The 21,724-nt window shown below is 38.2% G+C and overlaps 1 protein-coding gene across 3 annotated transcripts in view; it reads right to left on the bottom strand.

The window, feature by feature from the left end:
* LOC135216921 (6-phosphofructo-2-kinase/fructose-2,6-bisphosphatase-like) overlaps positions 1 to 19,255 on the bottom strand; it is a 98,243-nt gene extending 78,988 nt beyond the window's left edge. The window contains exons 1-5 of one of the 3 annotated variants that reach the window (XM_064252468.1): positions 19,100 to 19,255; positions 12,852 to 13,024; positions 10,860 to 10,985; positions 1,545 to 1,705; positions 823 to 957 (exon numbers count right to left, since the gene is read on the bottom strand). In XM_064252468.1, the coding sequence (XP_064108538.1) occupies positions 823 to 957; positions 1,545 to 1,705; positions 10,860 to 10,985; positions 12,852 to 13,024; positions 19,100 to 19,146 (642 nt within the window). In that variant the 5' untranslated portion in view covers positions 19,147 to 19,255. Of the gene's footprint in view, positions 1 to 822; positions 958 to 1,544; positions 1,706 to 10,859; positions 10,986 to 12,851; positions 13,025 to 14,478; positions 14,498 to 18,382; positions 18,449 to 19,099 lie in introns of those variants that run through there. The other 2 variants (XM_064252469.1, XM_064252470.1) reach the window with 2 other exon arrangements.
* Between the last annotated feature and the right edge of the window lie 2,469 nt (positions 19,256 to 21,724).

The following is a 21,724-nucleotide window of genomic DNA, read 5'->3' as shown; positions in this document are numbered from 1 at the left end:
ACCATAGACCCAATTGGGAAGAGGCTAATACTATTATCTTTAAAAGCAACGATGTGAATGCTTGGTTGAGGGAGCTGCTGTCAGCTTGGGAGAGTCATTCAAAGGCAAAAAGTCTTATGTCAATGAAGCCCAACTTAATTTTTATATTACAGTATGTTTATAAAAGACTTCAACTTTAGGACAGGCTCTGTTTTTTCTTTCCTGATGCTGCTCCTTCCTTGCCTCTCCTTGGCCAAGTAACCATTGCCCCAGGGGAGTCTGGTTACGGTGCCCAATCTGCACCTCCTGCAATGTTACATCAACCCCTATGGAGATCGAGCAGAATTGCAGCCAGGGATATCAATATGTTTATTTCAGTACATTTTATGTTCAATTAGTCATTTGGACTAAAGATGAACCCAGAGAAGGGTTCAAAAGTTATAAAAAGTTTTACGAGTTTTTAACAATAATATTATTGTGGATCCTTTAGAACATGGTAGTCAATGGCCTACTTGTCTATAATATGATCATTAGACAAATATCTATTATTGCTTAATAGTCTTCAATGTTTTAATATTATAATGGATATACTGTGTATGGATAAGGTATGTTTTTATAAATTTAAAATTCTTAGTTGAGAGAGAGAGAGAGAGAGAGAGAGAGAGAGAGAGAGACGAGAGAGAGAGGAGAAGAGAGAGAAGAGAGAGAGAGAGAGAGAGAGAGAGCGAGAGACTTCGGAATGAGGAGAGAGACGAGAGAGAAGAGAGAGAAGAGAAGAGAGAGAGAGAGAGGGAGAAGAGACGAAAAAGCAGAGAGAGAGAAAACGTAAACTTAAAAACTTACACGGATGTTTGACTCTACAATTGACGGGTCATCACATATTGACTCTACATAGAACAACTTATAGTTCATTTTTTGAACAATAATATCAAATATCATTCGACGGCGCATCATAGTTGTATTTGTGGCATCAAATACCTGAAATATGAAAATTACAATCAATCTTTAAAAAAATATACAACTTTTATGTCATGCTATGATGTAAAACATTCTAAGTAATATATATGTATTGAAAAAATGTCCAATAAAGAAAGTATTTCAAAATAAAATCACAAATACTATAATAAATCACAATCAGTAATTGACCTAATGCAAAATAAATGGACAACAGCCATTAGAAAACTGAATGAAAAAGCTAGATTTAAGCACAAATTTTGTAAAGGAAAAGTACGAATCTGATTCTAAAAACTTAACCCAAATATAACAATTTTTTTTGTGTTATCTACTAAAATACAACATTGTTGCAAAAATTTCTCACACTTGAGAGAAATATAATGAACAAATTTTCGAGTGATCACAAGGATATTTTCTAGTTTTGGCTGCGACAGAAACAGTAACATTTTCAAGCATGTTTCATCACGCCATACACAATATCCACTAACCCTTATGTACAACCTTATATACTGTGTACTATAAGGAAAAATATATACCATGTACAACCTGATATATACTATAAGGAAAAATATATACTATCTGTTTAAACATTAAGGTAAGGATATACTTACAGCAACTTCTCCACCATTATCAAGCCAATCACATACATCATCTAAGGCATCCATAGCACAACGATTCCTCAAGGCCATGGCTTCCTCATTGTCACTACGGAAAAAATTGTGATTTTTATACTTTTGCGTTGCCCGTCGGCGATATTCACCTAGGTTGAAAACTGAAAGCAGAATTAATTTATATTAGTACATAGTTCCAGAGGACATCAGAATGCTAATGGATAATCCTATAACATTAGTTTGAAGTACTGTGTCAACAGCAAAGTTATAGTATTGCATACTAATACGTACAGCTATTATTCCTGAATAAACTAATCCTTTATAATAATACTAATTCATACATAGTATACTATTTATGAAACTGTCTTCCTGTCATTATTTGATGTATAGATAACTAGAGATGGAAACAAACAGACTTATCCTGTATAAAAACAGGGATGAAATCATTGCAAGTTTTTTGTAAAAACAGTGTTTAGTATACATCCATACAAAAGTATTTCTAACAAGTTTTCTTCCATACATTGGAATATAAAACCTAAGACCACAATGTTATTTGCACCAAGAAAATTATTAAACTTTCACAATGCCACAAAACACTTCTCTTGTTCTCAAGTAAGATTAATTATACGTATCTTTACATTAATTGCTAGTCTTCAATTATAGCAGGCATCATCTTAAATCAAAAAGCATCCTCCCCAACTATGCAATAGAGTACGTCCAGTGTTCTTCGGCTTCACATGGGATTTCCATTAAATATATACACTTCTAGGTTTTGTTCCTTACATCAAAGGTCATAAATACTGAAAATAATTCCCCGCAATAAAAAAAAAAAAATTTTTAAAATTCAAAACTTTTTCTTTGATAATAACTGTCCTTCATTATTATACAAACACCACTAGCAAGTACAGTGGCACCTCGTTTGTCAAACGTTTCTTATGTTGAACATGCCTTTTTCCAAAGGAAATTTTTGAGAAAATGTTGTATCGTACATCGAACAAATGCTCGTATGTACTTCTAACTGACAGATTATCTTGTTATACGTACTTATATTCGACGGCTTACTGCGTCCTACAAGAAAAACTGTATTAACTTGTTTTTCATTTACAATATATTTTAATGATAAAATAAGGTTTCACATATACTTACCAAACAATTACATTAGCTGTACCCTTTCTTACCTGGCAGTCGAAAATTCAAATTCCTGGCGGCGGTAGCAGCACTGCCATTGTTTGTGTAGGTGATACAGATCCCGCCCACTTTTGGGAATACCTGGTACTACTGAGCTTAAGACTTCAATTCATTGAGCCACAACGTCCATCTGTGGGGAGGAGGGAGGGCTCTGATTATGTAATTGTTTGGTAAGTATATGTGAAACCTTATTTTATCATTAAAATACCATTTTCACATAAGTGACTTACCAAACAATTACATTAGCTGACTCCACATTACCCGGAAGGTGGGTATATGGACAGCTTTATGAACAAAAACAACAGTCATGTGCTCACATTATATATAATGTCTGCAGTACCTTACCTTGTGAGAGAACAGCTACAGGTAGATACTGCCTCTGGTCGGCGCTCTCATCACACGTAGGAGACGTGGCAGTAAAGGCCAGGGTCATCCCTACTAATGGTGGGATTTTTGCAATCATGGAAGTGCACCGATGATTGACAAAAACAACAATAATTTGCCCTTGCCCTGGGCGAAAAGACCAGATAAAAACCATACAAAACCATCGCCTACACTAAAAACCATATGGTACCCTTAACCAGATATAAGAACTGGTGGGTACTTCAGGTACATTTACCCCCAGGCTTCCCACAAACTCAAAAAACCTCATATTCAAGGTAAGGAGATAGTAGAGGGAAAAAACCGGGTCCCCCTATGGTTCCTCTCCCAACACCATTCCCGCTACTGACAACGGTCCCAATCTAAAACAGTTTTCGTAAGTAGTTTCTACCTCCTTCAAATAGTGGGATGCAAACACCGATTTCGACCTCCAGAATGTAGTTTGCATAATGGAGGATAGAGACATATTCTGTCTGACAGCCAAAGATGTTGCTACTGCACGAATCTCATGCGTCTTCACTTTCAGCACCCTAAGAGCATGTTCCTGTGTTTGGGCATGCGCTTCTCGGATCAAACTCCTCAGGAAAAAGGACATTGCATTCTTTGACAGAGGCCAAGACGGGTCTTTCACCGAGCACCAGAGTCGGCTCTCCTCTCCTCTCACAGTTTCTGTCCTAGTCGGGTAGTGACTGATGGCTCTGACCGGACACAATGTACATTCCTCATCTTTCGACCCGATTAAGTCCGTTAGGTTCTTTATCTTGAAAGAACGGGGCAAAGGATTCGAAGGATCCTCATTTTTAGCAAGAAAGTCTGTTACATAAGAGCAAACTGCATTGCCCTGGGCGAAACCTACTTCCTTACTCATCGCCTGCAACTCGCTTACTCTTCCCGCTGTGGCTAAGGTGACTAAGAATAGTGTCTTCCTAGTTACATCCCTCAAGGTTGCAGAATTCAACGGTTCGAATTGGGGGCCGTTGAGCCACAAACTACATCTAAGTTCCATTCCACTTCTTCAGGCTTGAAAATCTTGGAGGAACTAAAGGATCTGATCAGGTCACTGATGTCCTGATTTAACGAAATGTCGAGGCCTCTATGCTTGAAAACCAATGAAAGCATGGCCCTATATCCTTTAATAATTGAAGTGGCCAACTTCTTGGTGTCCCTCAGAAATAACAAAAAATTCCACAATTTCTGTTATAGATGTCTCAGAAGAAGAGATGCTATGTCGTCTGCACCATGACATAAAGACTCTCCACTTGGACTGGTAGAGCTGGGCAGAAGAGCTTCTTCTGCAGCTAGCAATAGCTTCTGACGCCTTTGCAAAAACCCTTTTGCTCTGACCAGGTTTCTGACAGTCTGAATCCTGTCAGGGCCAGAGCGGACAACCCTTGGTGATATCGGCTGAAATTGGGTTGTCTGAGAAGCGATGGATTTTGTGGAAGTAGTCTGGGAAAATCCACAAGCAGATTGAGAAGGTCCAGGAACCATTCTTTCCTGGGCCAGAATGGCGCTACTTGGGTCATTGTCACATTCTGGTGTGATTGAAGCTTGTTTAAGACCTCTCTTATCATCCCGAAGGGAGGAAAAGCGTAAACATCCAGTCCTGTCCAATCTAGCAGCATTGCATCTGTTCTCCACGCTAGTGGTTCTGGAATCGGAGAACAGAAAATGGGAAGGCGATTGTTCCTCGATGTGGCGAACAGATCTATCGATGGTCTTCCCCAAAGCTTCCAGAGGTTCTGACACACTCTCGTTCAGAGTCCATTCTGTTGGTAACACCTGATTTACCCGATTCAGTTCGTCTGCAAGTACATTCATTCTCCCTTGCACGAATCTTGGAAAAAGGGTGATCCTCTTCTCGTTCGTCCAGGTGAGGAGAACTTCGGCTATCTTATTGAGAGAGAACGAGTGGGTCCCTCCCTGCTTCCATACATATGACAACGCTGTGGTGTTGTCTGAGTAGACCGCTACGTTTCTTCCAGTGACTAAGTGGTCGAACGCTTGTAGCCCCTAAGAGGATGGCCTTCAATTCCTTTCCATTGATGTGCAAGGTCTTTTCTCGTTCTGTCCACAGACCTGATACTCTCTTGTCTCCTAGGAGGGCTCCCCATCCGACGTCTGAGGCGTCTGAGAAGAACTGCAGGTCGGGGTTCGACACAACTAGGGAGATTCCTTCTTGTAATCTTTCCCTCGAATGCCACCAATGAAGATCCATCTTTATCACTTCCGTCAGGGGGAAAACTAGTGAGTCAGACTGTGTCTTCCGAGACCAATTTTCTTTCAGGAAGAACTGAAGCAGCCTCATGTGTAGGCGTCCTAACCTGACTAAACTCTCCACTGAAGCCAGGGTCCCGAGTAGGCTCATCCATTCGAACACTGAGCAGGACGGGCGAACCAGAAATTGCTGGACTTTCGACAGGCAGGACTCTATCCTCTTCGGGGAGAGAAAAACCGGAAAAGCTAGAGTGTCTAGTATCGTCCCTAAATAGAGAATCCTCTGAGTTGAAATCAATTGGGACTTCTCCGTGTTTACTATGATACCCAATTGTTGTGTCAAAGTAAGCATCTTCTCCAAGTTCTTCACACACTGACGACTGGATCTGGCTCTCAGGAGCCAGTCGTCTAAGTAAAAAGCTGTGTTGATCCCCATCAAATGCAGCCACTTTCCCAGAGGAGCGAGAATCCGAGTAAATACTTGAGGGGCGGTTGACAGACCGAAGCAGAGGGCTCTGAACTGGAAGACTCTCTTCTTGAAGACGAATCTCAGGAACTTCCTGGAGTTCTGATGGATGGGGACATGGAAGTATGCATCCTTCATGTCGAGAGATACCATCCAATCGCTCGGTTGGATGGCTGACATTACCGATCGACTGGTTTCCATTCAGAATTTCGTCTTCCGGACGAAGAGGTTCAGAGCGCTTACTTCCAACACAGGTCTCCATCCCCCTGATGCCTTGGGGACTACGAAGAGCCTGTTGTAAAACCCTGGGGAGTTTGTGTCTGTTACCCCCTCTATGGCCTCTTTGTTGATAAGCTCTTCTACTTCTTTGGTTAAAGCCAAAGCTCTTGCTGACCCTGTCTAGTATGCTGTCAAACAGACAGGTGTATTGGACAGTGGTGGATCCTGCGTAAAAGGGATCACATATCCCTCTCGAAGCACCTGAATTACCCACTGTTTTGCTCCTCTTCGACTCAATTCCTCCCAGTAGTCATGGAGTCTTGCCCCCACGGGTGTGTGAAGGACCTTCTGATCATCTCTCTGTCTTAAAGGAAGGTTTCTTGGTAGACTTGGAGGTGGTTCGTAGATTAGTTCTTGGTCTGCTGCCACCTCGACTTACCTCCTCGAAAGGGATGCTTTTGTAGAGGAGAAGCTTTGGCTCCTGTCGCTGGAGGTTCCTTAGGTCCTCTTGCTGACTGAAAAAGATCATTGGTGGACTTTTTCTCGAGGTCTGACAGCACATGCTTGATGGTTTCTTCTGGAAACAGGTGAGATTTACTCAGGGGGGAGAACCACCATTCTCTCTTCTTTAGTACTCCCATCGTGAATAGGGCGGCCAATTTCCCATTCCCCTGAACCGTCTCTCACTGCCCTGTCCGCACAGGACAACACATAGAGCCAGTCGGCAGAAAAATCCTCATCTAGAGACTGGCAATCTTCAATTTTCCTGGCTAATGCTGCAATAATCCAATCCAGAAAACTTAAGACTTCGATCAACTTGTATAAGTTCTTCACCAGGTGATCTAACTCGGGAGAAGAGAACACCACTTTCGCAGCCGAGAACGCTGCTCTTCTGTGAGAGTTCACAAGACCGGAGAAGTCTCCTTGGGAGGAGGCAGAAACTCCCAAAGAAGGAACTTCTCCTATCGCATAAAACCTGTAGGTTTTATTCTGCAGCTTCGACGGAGGGAAGGCGAATGAAGCCTTGCCTGACTCCCTCTTCTTAGCAAGCCACTTCTACTTCCTTCAGTGCTTTCTTCGAGGACTGAGAAAGAACTAGTTTCGATAACCCCTAAGGCGCTGATCTCCTATCCTTCACAAACATCAATGGAGGTGAAGAAGGCGAAGCTGGTTCAAAAAAGTCCAGATAAGTCTGTAAAAGAAACCTTAACAGACTAGAATAAGCAGAAGAGGGCTTCGAATCCTGGTCTTGAGTTTCCTCTTCCAACAGGATGGCCGATACCCCGTTTTCCTCTTCCGTCTGGCTCGTCGTCTTCTTCAAAAAGACCATCAATTCTTGAAGTTGATGTTTAAAGGGACCCAAAGCGGAACCCTCTAGCAAGGGTTTGGCCTTCGAATCATCCTTAGGCGAAGACGAAGTCGTGGCTGTCGTACGGCTCTTCTTCGAAAATGAACGACTGGGAGTTGAAACAACACAAGACGTATGAGGCGAATGAGGCGAACGAGTCGAAACAGCTCGAGACGAATGAGGTGAATGAGTCAAAACTCCTATCAATACACAACGAGGCGAGTCAGTCTCCCAAGCGCGAGCGCCGTAACGCACGAGAGCGTCTGACTCCATCCAAAGAGGACTGACGATCTTCCCGGAAAAACTGGTCCGGCGCGAAACTGCAGGAAGTTTGTGGACTCCAGTGCTCCTTGGATTTCTTAACAGGCGGCGACATCCCTCTTGTACGCTGGGCATGTCTCTTCAAAGGACACGACACTAAATCACTCCACACTTTTTGCCTCGACACAGGCGACAGCACTTCCGAGTCAGACGACAACTGCACATCACTGATATCTACGCCTTTCCAGCGGCGTTTCCTGGGCACTCGTGAGTCGACTACGTCAACAGAGTCAGCGACTGACCGTGGGCAAACTCCATCAGTCTCCCTTCGACCTCCAGTATGTCTTCTCCCGGGAGCTGGGGAGCGGGACAGGGACCTTCGTCTAGGAGAACAGGGGGAATGGACAGCCGCCTCCTCGGACACGACACTGACACTTGGCCTAATAGTGGCCTTTTCACTTGACTTCTCTATGAACGCACGAAACGACATACCCAAATCCATAACGGATTTTGCCAAGAACTCAAATTTCTTGTCCATCTTAGACTATAACAAGGAAATGGTGTTGGGATCGGAAACATGGGATACCTGGTCTGGAGTAATTGGTACTGAAGTTGGAGGACTATCAATAGGTGAAATATTCAATAAAAGTGGAGAATAAAGTGACGGTTTGTTTGCCTATAAAGGCACGGGAGTTGTCTCTACTCTAGTTTTACTACCCGCTCTAAGAGCTGCTTTCTTTTTCCTATCAAAAGTCTTCCAACCTTGTTCATCTAAACTACGGCACTCATCACAAGTTAATTCCTTGCTACAGCACTGACCCCTACATTTAATACATTTGGAGTGCGGATCGTAACATACTTTAGCTAATCTAGTTTTGCAGCCACTGCTGCAAAACCTAACTGAAGAAGAACTAGCATCAGACATATTCGTAATAACATGTTAATAACTAGGCAGCTAACTGATGAAGCAAAAAAAACCAACCAAGAAATTGTACATCACCAAAAAGAAAAAATCCACCATGGCGACAAAAGTCGACTGCAACAACAAACCACTGGTGTTACCCCGTGGCCGGCAGAAAACGAATTGAAGTCTTAAGCTCAATAGTACCAAGTATTCCCGAAAGCGGGCGGGATCTGTATCAACTACACAAACAAAGGCAGCGCTGCTACCGCCACCAGGAATTTTAATTTTTGACTGCCAGGTAAGAAAGTGTACAGCTAATGTAATTGTTTGGTAAGTCACTTATGTGAAAATATAGTTTAATCATATTCAACAAAATAAATACAGGCAGTCCCTGGTTATTGGCGGGGTTCTGTTCTTGGTAGGGTGCTGATAAGCGAAAACCACTATTAATCGAACCTTGGTCATTTGTGGCACTTATGGCACCAATATCGTGTCAATGGTGCAGATAACCAGTTAATGGCACCTCCTTAAGGTATTTTATGGCATCATAACTTTATTGACACCTTATAGCGCCATAAATAACAGATTCCATGGGGTTACACAAGCTCCATAAAACCGGATTGCCATTAACTGAGTCTGCTGATAACGGGGGACTCCCTAAAAGAATAAAGCATTTCAGTATAAAACTTAGCATAAAAGATGAACAAAATCGTATGATACTGGGGTGACGACACACGCAGCTGACTTGAGACTGAACGAGGGAGCGTTGATATGTTGAGAGAAGAAAAGAGAGCTAAAACTATTACTGTATGGATGCAAAAGCAATAACAATTCACATAAAAAAGGGAATTTCATGATAAATTTAACAATGATAAAATATGACAACAATCAAATACAATACAGAAACAATAAAAAAAATTCATAATTGAACCAGTGTTCAATGCACCGAGCGAGATGGTATAGTTGAATCATATTCAATAAAATAGTAAATGAAAGAACAAAGCTTTTCACAATAACATTTAGCATAAACGATTAACAAAAATCATTTGTCAATGCGGTGATGCACAGCTAACTTGAGATAGAGGAAGGGAGTGTTTATATTTCTGAGGAATAAAGAATGAATGATTTGAAGTTATCGTGCGTTGTGGTATTGTTGAGGAGAAATGAAGAGACAGTAAAATCTTTACTATAATATGTAAATAAAAAATAAAATGTTATTTCACAATGAATTTAACATAATAAAACATGATAAAACAATCAAATGCAGTAGATACAATAATAAAATAAATAAATAGATACAGTAATAAATAAAATAAATAAATAAATTAAAAAAAAACCTTAATCGAGCCAGTGTTCAGTGCACTGAGTGAGACGATAGAGGGGAGAGGAGATGGAAGAAGGGGGGTCTGCTTCCTACGGACCTATCAGCTGAGCTGGGATTATTATTAACCCGTTTCTTCTTTCGCTTACACTTGATTTGCCCAAATCACTTCTTTCTATTGCAGTAAAACACCTACTTAGTGACAATTGCTTTTTACGATTTTTAATACTGTAAAAGTAACTCAGCTACATAATTGACACACTGGCGCCATGTTCAGCTTCTGCATGCTTTCAATTGTTTGTTTAAACGACTTCCTTGTGAGAAGTTATTTAATCTCTTTTTCCTTTTCTTGCATTCTTTACTTATTAGTACTTATTTGTTTGCAAAATCCTCATGTTTATTTTAAATTCAGCCAACAGTAAGTTGATGTATTGTGGCATAATTAAACTCTATTGTGCACTAAATTCAAAGTGTAAACACATCAACAATCATACACACTGATTACTCTCTCTCTCTCTCTCTCTCTCTCTCTCTCTCTCTCTCTCTCTCTCTCTCTCTCTCTCTCTCTGACACAATCAGATACACACACTATTGATTCCTTTGATTATCCTTTTACAATAAGAATAAATTTGATTTTATTTTCGTTTGCCTACTGTGGCTATTTTCCACAAAAGGTTCCGGTCTCTCCTCGCTCCCTCCCCCAGCTGGCCGTGCGCCATTTTCACCAAACAGTTTGTAAATCATCACAGAAACATCTTATTTTTAAATCTATTTCATATAACATACTGTTTTATTACTTTACACTCTAATTTTCTGATACATTAATAATAGAAAAAATGTGAAAAGGGAGACTTTTTGGGATGGCTGGAATGAATTATCCTGATTCCCTTTACCTCTTAAGGGGATAGTATTTGTTTCATATTTCGAACAGCCTTCTGGAACAGATTAAGTTCCAAGTCTGAGGTATTACTTTATTAGTTACAAGGCATTATAAAAAAATGTCATCTCACCTTTTGTTTTAATTCCAATCCAGTTGAGATATCTAGTAAGTTTTTTGGCCATGTAGGTCTTCCCTCTTGCAGGTAAACCCACCATCACAATAACATGAGGAGTATTGACAAAGTTGGCTCTTTCCCCTGAAAGAATAAAATACCAATTACTGGAACATGGAAAAACACGGCAATACATTTCCTTACAAAATATGCGAAGTGTAATTCCCCTTGCCATTCACAAGTGTCAGGAGTACTGGTGCTTCAAAAATTTCCCTCTTTAATACCATAACCATTTTGATGTTCTCACACCCTTATACCTTACAAGTAACACAAACATTATTCACAAAATTGTAGATGTATACAAATCATTGAATAGAGTACACATACGCATATATAAGTGCATACTACCAAGCAATAAAAACAATAAATTTCAAAACAGTAAGTACTACCAAGCAATAAAAACAATGAATTTCATAACAATAAATTGAAAACAACTTAAAATCTACCACAGTCTCAATATCTAATGACAATGATGAAAACCATGTTCAACACACACATGCTTTTTTCATAGTTATGATACTTTCATATATATATATATATGTAAACATGTAAGCAAGCAACTTGGTAACACTAATTATCATTAGTATATTACTAATTATTATGTGCTGTAAACTAACCATGACATTTTTATAAGAAAGTAAGGTTTTATATATACATACTTAACCAGTACTACGTAATTATATAGCTCCAATCATATAATTACTGGGTAAGTCTCATAGACAAAAATTATATTTTTTATAAAATAAGGTTTTGTAAATACTTACCCAGTATAATTATATGATCAGAGCTATATAATTACTGGGTATGTCTCATATAGAAAATTAAAAACTTTACAGTATAACCCTTATTTAAGAATTGGAATTGAATGATTATCATAATCACCATGTACAATGCATTCCATATGCTGCTGGGTCCTAGAAGTCCTTTTCTTTTTTTCAATCAAATTACCCCTCCATAGCATATCTAACAATTTAACCTCTCTGATAGGCTCTTAACTATCTTTGGTCTTATGGAGCACTTACTAGAAGCACTACACTTTGGACCTATGAAGAAGGTATTCAATGTTTATTACACCAAATAAACCAGAGGAGATTAATGTGAAATATAAAACTCCTATGATCCCTGCAAGAGCAACACTTGTGTGACTGGCAAAAACTTTTTATGGAGTCCCCAATGTAATGCATAGGTCTATACATAATGCTTTACACATAACTAACTTTCTGGATAAATCTTTAGAAAGCACATAATTATGGTAATTGACACAGACTTAAAAGTACGTTCATGACTTCCTGAACATTATACGTATATTTTCTTTATATGTACTTTCTAAGCTCCATTCACCTCTAGTTTTTACAGCATATGGTAAATATTTCCAAAACGAACTCCCATTTACTTGATCATTTTTGCACCATGAGTTTTTTCAAATTGCTAATGGAAAGAATTCAAACTGTAAGTTACAACTGCAATTTTAAGAATAGACACCTGAAAAGACTTTATGCCATTTCATCAATGACAGACATTCCATAGAAAGCATCACTTCCATTTTGCATGTTACAATTGTGGGCCACATTTGATCTGTTTCTCTTTCTTATTTTAGATGCAGGTTTGTTGAAATTAGCTATTGATTCCTCTTCACAACTCTTGCATGTAGTAGATTAAGCTAGCTCTGTGTTGGCATAGGCCCTTCCTCCTTGAAGAGCCCGTAACTCTTGTAACGAAGAGTTTAAGAAAAATTCAGCTCATCATATGACTAACTAATAAGGTGTGCATCATCAAATTTCTGTTGATGTATTCTTGAGTACGGGAATTTATTAAATTGTTTTTTTTTTTAAATAAAAGATGTAAAACATGTCTACTCTTGTCTGCCTTGTGCACCTTCCACTATGAAAGCCAAAATTTTTTTTTGAAACCTCATTACAGCATAAAAAGTTCTCCTAATCATAAACTCACCTCTAATTGGAAATGGTTTATTTTTTGTTAAGAGACTAGCAGACAAAGAAGAGTTGCTTTCTTCTCCTTCTGCAGGAAATCCCGGATTTGACCTCAAACTTCCAAAGGAAGCAGAGTAGCCGACTGACCGCCCACACACACATCCTGGTATGTCCATTCTAGCTGCAAGTCTCCTGAAAGAGAAATGAGCAATGTAAAGCAAAAATTAAAAAAAAAAATAAGATAACAGTTGGAAAAGATTCTCTTAAAATTTCTTTGAAAAAAAAAAAAAAAAAAAAAAAAAAACTAATGTCTACCAAACAAGGTCTTGTGAGGGAAACTGTAAGGATGCCTCACACAGATTCACCTATAAGTATTTTTTTGCAACTCCACATTGTAACTCATCCAGCCTAATAAAAACAAAAATGCATAACACACACTCTCAGTGACTTCGGATGAAAATTATGAACTTGCAGCATAACAGTTATGATCATATTTTATCCAGCTTAACTTTTTTACACGAGTCAAATTTTATAGCCAGTCATTGCTGACGGACTATATGATAATTTAAATGACAACTTTTTCCCTACAGAGTATTTACCTCATAAGAATAAGTTTACACAGTCTAAATGCAATGTGGCCACATATATCTACATCATCTCCACTACAGCAAATTTCAGAATCATGTGCTAATCACCTCATAAAAGATAGCCATATAAGAAGTGATAAGACAGCAGTGTAAGAATGGATTATACTAAAAAAAGGTGCCTGAGAGAGAGAGAGAGAGAGAGAGAGAGAGAGAGAGAGAGAGAGAGAGAGAGAGAGAGAGCTGTAAATTTTACATTTCAGTATTTCAAATTGTATAAAAATACTTAAAAAATACAATAAAATAATTATCCCATTTTTCTCTCTTTTACTTTAATCTTTACTTCTTTTTTATTCATTCACCCAACCTTTTACTTTACTGAACCTTATATCACCCCCACCCAACCTAAATTCAATCTTTGTGTGCCTGCTACTGCCAACTAATCAGGGTAGGTGTTACTGTCACAAAGTATTTCTTTATAATCCATCCAAATTATTACAATTTACTATCTTAGCACAGTTCAATGGCAAAAATAGGTAGTTACCAATGATAGTAGAGGGAATAAAGAGATAGTAGAGAAAAAGTATGGCAAAACCATACAGGCAATAAGAAACAGAAAAAGTAAGGAGAATGATCCACTTTGATGGCTCAATGGAGAGAAAAAAAAAAAAAAAAAAAAAAATTTGTGATCAAGTTTACATGCAGAAATGAAACAGGTTTCTAAAATTGTTATATTACACTATATAAAAGTTTTCTAAATAGCCACCTAAAAATTTACCTACAAAATTACATTATTTGATCTGGTCTATTTCATTACCAATGCGACGTATTGTAATGCATGCATGATGGCATTCAGTGCTTAGTTACTTTGTCATATTTCTATGAAAGCACATATATACTGTAAAACTATACACACACATTGCCTAATTCTAACTAGATTACTCAATTTTTGATAGAAAGTCCAGTGTTTGTGTAACCTTGATCACTGCAAGACATGCAAACAACTGTCAAAAAACACGTTCTGAGTAATACATAACCCATTATGAACATTATGTGACTCACGACACAATTATGATGTCATCTACCACTGCAGAACGATCCTTCAGCCAACTGAAACTCATGAAATCACATTTATGATAGACATTGTCTGAAGAAAGAGTCAGCTTATCAGCATTAATACCCAGTACTAATAGAGAACTTGCTGACATAAAGGACTCTGATACAGTTTTAGGCATGTTGAGTAAATAGTTACGTGCATAGTGACCTTCACTGATAACCAACAATGGTTAAAAAGGGAAATTTATCGGATTCTTCGAGTGTCAAACTGGGAGCTACTACAGTATAATAAACATCCAGAACCTTTCAACATTTAATAAATATTCTTTTTTTTGCAAAGATGAAACTAAAGCCATTTTGTGAATGCTTTCTATAACTGACAATGCATTTAGAATAAATTGTTTAATCTTATTTTTTATTCAAAAATCCATTTGAGTATTGAATTCAGACTCTTTTAATTAGCTATATCTTCTTCAGTGACCTGGTTGTTCACAAACTGACCTTTTAAGATTAATCTGATCATATCCCTTATATACTTTTTACCTAGACATCATTGTAGTATTCTCATACAGTGTAGCATGGCCCACATACCAAAACTGGAAGACACTAATACTGGTAAACACACAATCTGCATATGAGACAGATGGAATGAAGAAATTTTCCTCCTATTAAGTCTACATGCAGTTATCCAACGATGATAATTAGACTTTACAGAATGGTCAGTGAAGCCAGTAAAATTAGTGATATCATTTATGTATCTGTGGGAAGATGGGAATATGTACAAGACAATCCAAGAAAACTACACTATTTAGTGTTATGAGACTGTACATACATGTTTTCTATCTTCCCCACTGATCTTATATAATAAATCCATTGTTTCCCAGAAATCTACTCTTTGTAAAGATATTAAAAAAATTATTCAACTTCCACACATAGGACAATAAAGGTGTTTTATAGAAATTTTTGTGCAAAGCATAAAATCTTTGGGGGTGTAATCATTGTGACATCCCCTTGGTTAGACAAGGTTTAAGATAGCTAATCTCAGTGAAATATTAAAAAATGCCAAAAAAATTTATGTTGTTGTGTACATAAGTGTTCTACTTGTAGAAAAGATATGTGTATAAGGTATAAGGGTTCTTATTTATCTCTTGTTTAAAATACCTGCACCATGTGGACTTCCCAGCAATAGTCTCCCTCCAAGGGTAGTAATCGTGGATATCAATGCACCAGGGACTCTTAAATTGAGCCAATGGACCCTACCTATGAGTTGTACTTTTGTCAGACAAGATCGTGAATGGAGAGCTTTCGATGCTATTTTATGAAAAGCTATGCACAGTTTGGCTGAGATGCAAAAGGTTAATTGGGGTCCAGAGACAAAGGTCTATCTTTTTATATCCCCCATATGAGCTGTTGATGGGGCCAAACTGAAGGGAATCCAAGGAACTAAAGTCAGGCAGCCTAGAGGCTATGCCAGTTTAATTCACTTGATAAAAAATGCAGGCTATATTTTATAAGGACTTTTTATGAACTGCAAGATTTAAACTTTAATTGTGGTATATTCATAGATAAACCAATACCCCACCAAGGATGGGTTAAATCAGAAACTAGCTTTTTAATTTCCAATGAGAATACATAAAACTCATTACAATCACAAAAAAAACAGAAAATATGGCTCACATTTTAAAATAAAAAACATATAAAATAGGGTTCACATTTTAAATTTTGACTACTAATAATCTTATATGTATATTATCCTTTGTATTCTTTGTTAATGACATGAGTGCTATGCTACCCCAAAAGTAAACTAAATTCTTTAGCTACTACGCATAACTTAGCCTACACCTTAAATGGGTTTTAAAAATGCAACAGCCAATAACCTTCTAACACGCAAAATATCCCTCTGAAATTGCGCATAGCATTGATATGGATTGGCTGGAGTTTAAAATAGTAATTCTTAGGTTATCTTATCTACATAGTTTATTTGTTTGTTTGTATGGTGCTTTTACGTTGCATGGAACCAGTGGTTACTATTCAGCAACTGGACCAACGGCTTTACGTGACTTCCGAACCACATCGAGAGTGAACTCCGATTATCAGAAATACACATCTCTCACTCCTCAATGGAATGGCCGAGAATCGAACCAGCGACCACTGAGGTGGAACGCTAATACCATACCAACCATGCCGCTGAGGCGCTTTTATCTACATTGTAATGCCATGCACAGTTAGGGTAAAAAACAGCATGGTACAGGGGTGGACCATGTACGATCAATGTGTACAACCCCAAGAAAAGTACATTATTACGCGTCCTGACACCGGAGTAGAGGTCTTTAGCTCTGTTTCTCACCAACAACAAGTCGCGTCTGATGTCCATCTCCAATATCAGGACGCGTTATAATGTACTTTTTTTGGGGTTGTACACATTGATCGTACACGGTCCACCCCTGTACCATGCGGTTTTTTACCCTATTAATCTTTTCAACTGTACCAAATGCTCTTTCCTTCCACTCTTTTTAATACATCTTGTGAAGATTTTTTTTTTTTAACCTAGCCTAACACAGAACTGATCATTCTTTTGAGCATTATCAGCCCTAGAGCACTTGCATAATGGTGGCAGCATGACTTTCATTTCAGGTTTGATCCATTATTCTTTGATCAAATTGTGTGTATCAATTTTACTATTTTTTTCATTCCCAAGCCTAAACAATGAGTACATAGCCTATAAAGGGGAGGGTAAGTTATACGATATTTAAAACTCTCCAGCATAACATTTCATTATAAAACTGGTGATATGTGGTTTTTCTAAATTATTTTTTTTTAATCCTGACAAATTTCATATTCAGGCCTCATTACCATTGGCAGCCCAGTATCTAACAATGGGGGGGGGGGGGGGGGGGGGGGCAATGAAGCAAATGAGAATGAAAAACTTTAGTTTTAAGCATAGCATGCTACCTATGAAGGTACCACACGGAATCACAGGTTAGGTTAGCTTACAGCATATCCTTGCTTTACATTCTTTCTGTTTTTTCTTCCCACCCCTAAAACACAAGCTTCCAACAAGGGGTAGCCCTATCATCACATGTACACAGAGTTTGTAGCAGGCTAATTTAATTAAGGATACCTAGGTTATCATTAGATGGAGAGGTATTAAGCTCATGTAAGATTCCTTAAAATAACATCAAATACTCTACACCTATTCATCAGTTTTAGACGAATACTACCTAGGTAGTGACTGTGTAGTTTAGTACAAAATATTTACCATGTATAGGTATCTAGTACGACCTGAAGTGTCAGGTCCTTTGGTAGCGGGTGGGTTGATGCTAACTATGTCTGAAAGGAGCTGAATTAAGCATGCCTACCCCACCACAGGCCTTTCGTTGTTAAATAAACTACGTAAACAATCTGGCGTAGGTAATCCAGGCTAGACGCAACTTCCTGCTGATGAACGACCTTAGAGCTGCATCGCTAAAAAGATCACTGACCGGAAATGGAGCACATCTTACCGGTACCTAGTAGTAGTAGGTACTGTGATAATTAAATGTACACGTTTCCTTCGCTACTAGGTATACCTACCTAGTAGTACCTAGGCTACTACCTAAAGGTATCAGTAAATGAAGTACTCGTGTACTTGGCCATGGGATACCCTTATTTACCAAAATGTTTCCTCCATATCAGGATGCTCTAAGATCTAAGCGGCTACCTGGCAACCAACAAATTCATTGATTTTTATTTACCCTGGGCTATTTCGGTAAACAATGGCCAGGTTAAGGCCTACCCAAGACACGAGATTACCCTCCTACTTAAAATACGATATTACGACAATATTGCTATACACATAATGCTTTCACCCTTCTCCAACTTAAACGAACATGTCATCAATCAGTAAAGAGTAAAGAGACAATTCAAATACCTGTCAACTCCTGGCGTCTCACATCATCCCAAGATTAATGGTTCGTATTCGATCAAACGACTGAAAGGGGTAAAGTGACATGAGTCTATGACGTCATTTACTCACGGTGCCTCCCTTGCTTTCAGGTCGGGAATCCAGGTGACCAAAAAGTGATGTGAACGGATGTAACTCTTATAATCTTTTCAGCGACTCTCTTAATGTGAATGGTTTCCTCTTATATCATTTTTATCTTTTCTAATTGCATATATACATGAAATTGTTAATGTATATAAATTGCTACCGGCTTACCACGCTCTTTAAATTTCTGGAAGTGAAACAATACTTTACCTAGAACATATTGTTTTGTCTACATCAGTATATATATATAATAAATTATTCTTATTTTCAAAAATTTATGATCAGCGTTAAATGACCCATGGGTGTGGTCATTTTGGAGTGTTTATTACTTCGCGTTACGTAAAATAATAATAATAATTTCAAACTAAATCTGTCTCTACTAAATGAGGTTTTCTCCTCATGAGTGGAGATTCAAACGTTTCACGTTTTCCAAAGCATATTGAAGAATGAATGTCTAAGCCGGTACCATTCTAACAATGAATTTCGCTCGCATGAAAACTGGGCTTCTTTTACGAAAATATCTTATCCACTAAAGCTTCACAAACACTTTTTATCTGAAGAGACATAAGACTATAACCAAGAAAAATCAATATTAAGTACTTATAGAATTCTGGTCCCATGTCTAAGACGGGTTTCGGTGGAGACATCAAATCGTAGGTGATGCGTTGTACACTCTCAGACAGACACTACTACCGACTACGAGTTTACGGTACAGGCTGGAGTCGAGTCTGACACGACAGCTAAATAGGAGCTAGTGAATGCCAGTCGGATCCAGCACGATTAACTTTCGTGGTATTGATGTACTATTTTATGATAATATTTACAATATTTGCAGTTCTTTTTTGTAAAGGAACAACATTAGTTGAAAGTAAAAATAATTTGCTTTAAACTAATATTAAGAAGTAAAATAAGAATAAGTAATGAAAAAAATATTAGGAACAAACAAAATTATATATGATGCAACAATGAATCAAGGTATTTCCATATTCCGTTGCAACACTTCCTTGTTTAATGCCTTACCGATAAGCGGCCTAAATATATAGTATATTTACTGTGGGATTAAAATTGTGCACTTTATATTAGTTTAAAATACAAAAGGCCGAAGTGGTAACTCCAGTGATGCTTCAGGCGAGATAAGAAGAGTGACTAATAAGAAAATGTTTCTTTTTATGACATTTTCGCGGTTTTGCAGCTTATTGGCAGCGTCACGGAATGATGAAACTACTACCCATATACCGGGAACTCACGTGCGCTTAAGCACGTTTCCATGGATGCCCTAGGAGATCAAACTGAAAAAAAAAGAATAAAAAATGTCTGGTGGTCTGGAACGTATTTGACGTTTATCCCTTAAAATACTTAAATCATTTTTGCAATGTACTATACAGTCTCTACCCATGACCAAGTGTCTAAAGGAAGAGGATATCACAATGACAGATCTTTACCACTTAATAAATCTGTTTTTTAACTGTTTTTCTTGCTTGAGACGATGTCACTATCTGATTATTTTCGAAAGTAATGTTTAGGGATACGTATGAGAGAAGTTCAAAAGTAAAAGAAAAGTTTTGTGTGGTCTGGCATAAATTGAAGTAATAGTGTTTATGGCAGAACTGATAGAGATAATATGGAGGGTGATGAGGATATATGCAATAAAGTTGTTAGGAACAATTAAATGTTTACAAGATGGAGTGATATAAGCATGAAGAGAAAGGGCACTAGATTTCTGTGCAAAGTTCAGTGATAAAAAAAAAAACGGAACTTTGGATAGAATGTGGAATTGATGATGTTTTCAGATGATACAATACTGATTAGGAATAGCGAAGAGAAACTGCAGAAACCATTGTAAAAGTATTGGTAGAAAAACAAATTGGGAGTAGCAAAGGTAAGGTAAAGAAAGTAAACAGAAACCAGCAAGATGGAACACTGAATGTTAAAATGGTTGGTAGACAAATGGAAGTTATTGGTCTGCAAGTATTTGGAATTTGAAAATGATGGGAGAGGAGGAGAGACATGGTATGGACGAAGCAAGGAAGGTAGTGGGATGTGGGAAAAAGACTGGGAAGAGAGAGGCTTTGTATCAAGAAGGCCAAGGTTGGAATATGTGAGGGAATTTCTGGGCTACCTCTCTTCCCAGAAAGTAAAGAGGATCTTGAATACAATCGAAAGAAAAAAGGTTGAAGCTCTGGAGATGAAATGTACTGTATTACATTTGACGTAAGGGGATTTGAATAGTGAGATGTGTAGAAGAAAAGGGGGGAAAGGGTTGCTGTAACGGGTTAATTACGTCTAAGATGGTCTGGGCATGTGGAAAGAATAAAGAACGAGAAGACGGTGGGGAAACGTTCATAATCTAAGAGTGTTGGGAGGAAGAAAGAGAGGAAACCCTAGAAAGTTGCTGAACAGAGGGAGTGCAGGAGGTAATGAGAAAGAAGGTCCTTAGTTTTCAAGAAGCACAAGAGGGCGTGAGAGACAGAGGAGAATAGAGTAATATGTGTTTCAGGAGTTTGACGTGCTGCTAAAGAGCCTCGTGTGTAGAAGAGAGAGAGAGAGAGAGAGATCAGACAACTAAGAAATAAGGCTGCAGGTGGTCACGTGGCACCCGTCAGGCCATGCTTTGGAATTCTCTACCTGATTCGGATTAACTCTACTCATTAAAATCGCCAATTGGCTCTCTCTCTCTCTCTCTCTCTCTCTCTCTCTCTCTCTCTCTCTCTCTCTCTCTCTCTCTCTGTACATAGCTGCAACGTGACCAGGAGTGACAAACAGAATACCGGTATGGTTGGTCATCAAACTCCTCTTTTTCAAAAATGTTAATCCTCTTCATCTTTCAGAACAAAACACAAATGAAAATCAAATCAAATAAAAAATTTTCTGAACAAAATTCAAGACCGCGATAGTCATAAAAAAACTACATTACTAAATTGAGTCGTCTCTAAACGACGAAAAACTTGAGTATGCCAGTCGTAACATGGAAAAGAACGGAAAGAACATAAATAAGTAATAAAAAGCAAATAAACAAATAAATAAATAATCTAAAAAAAAAGGAATAGGTACACATGTCGCTTCCTTCATTGTTAGATAACGGCTAGGTAAAGGAAGTGGGTTGCCTAGACCTTTGCTTCGCAAATGGCAATATTTAGGTTGGCTCTGTCTCATTGGCCTTTATGTATATATCAAGACAAACTTAGGGTCCTGTGTTCTTATTCTGGGTTTCCTTAGTCGTTATCT

Source organism: Macrobrachium nipponense, chromosome 6, assembly GCF_015104395.2.
Source record: "Macrobrachium nipponense isolate FS-2020 chromosome 6, ASM1510439v2, whole genome shotgun sequence".
Classification (NCBI taxonomy): domain Eukaryota; kingdom Metazoa; phylum Arthropoda; class Malacostraca; order Decapoda; family Palaemonidae; genus Macrobrachium; species Macrobrachium nipponense.
This window is presented reverse-complemented; position numbering and strand designations above follow the sequence as displayed.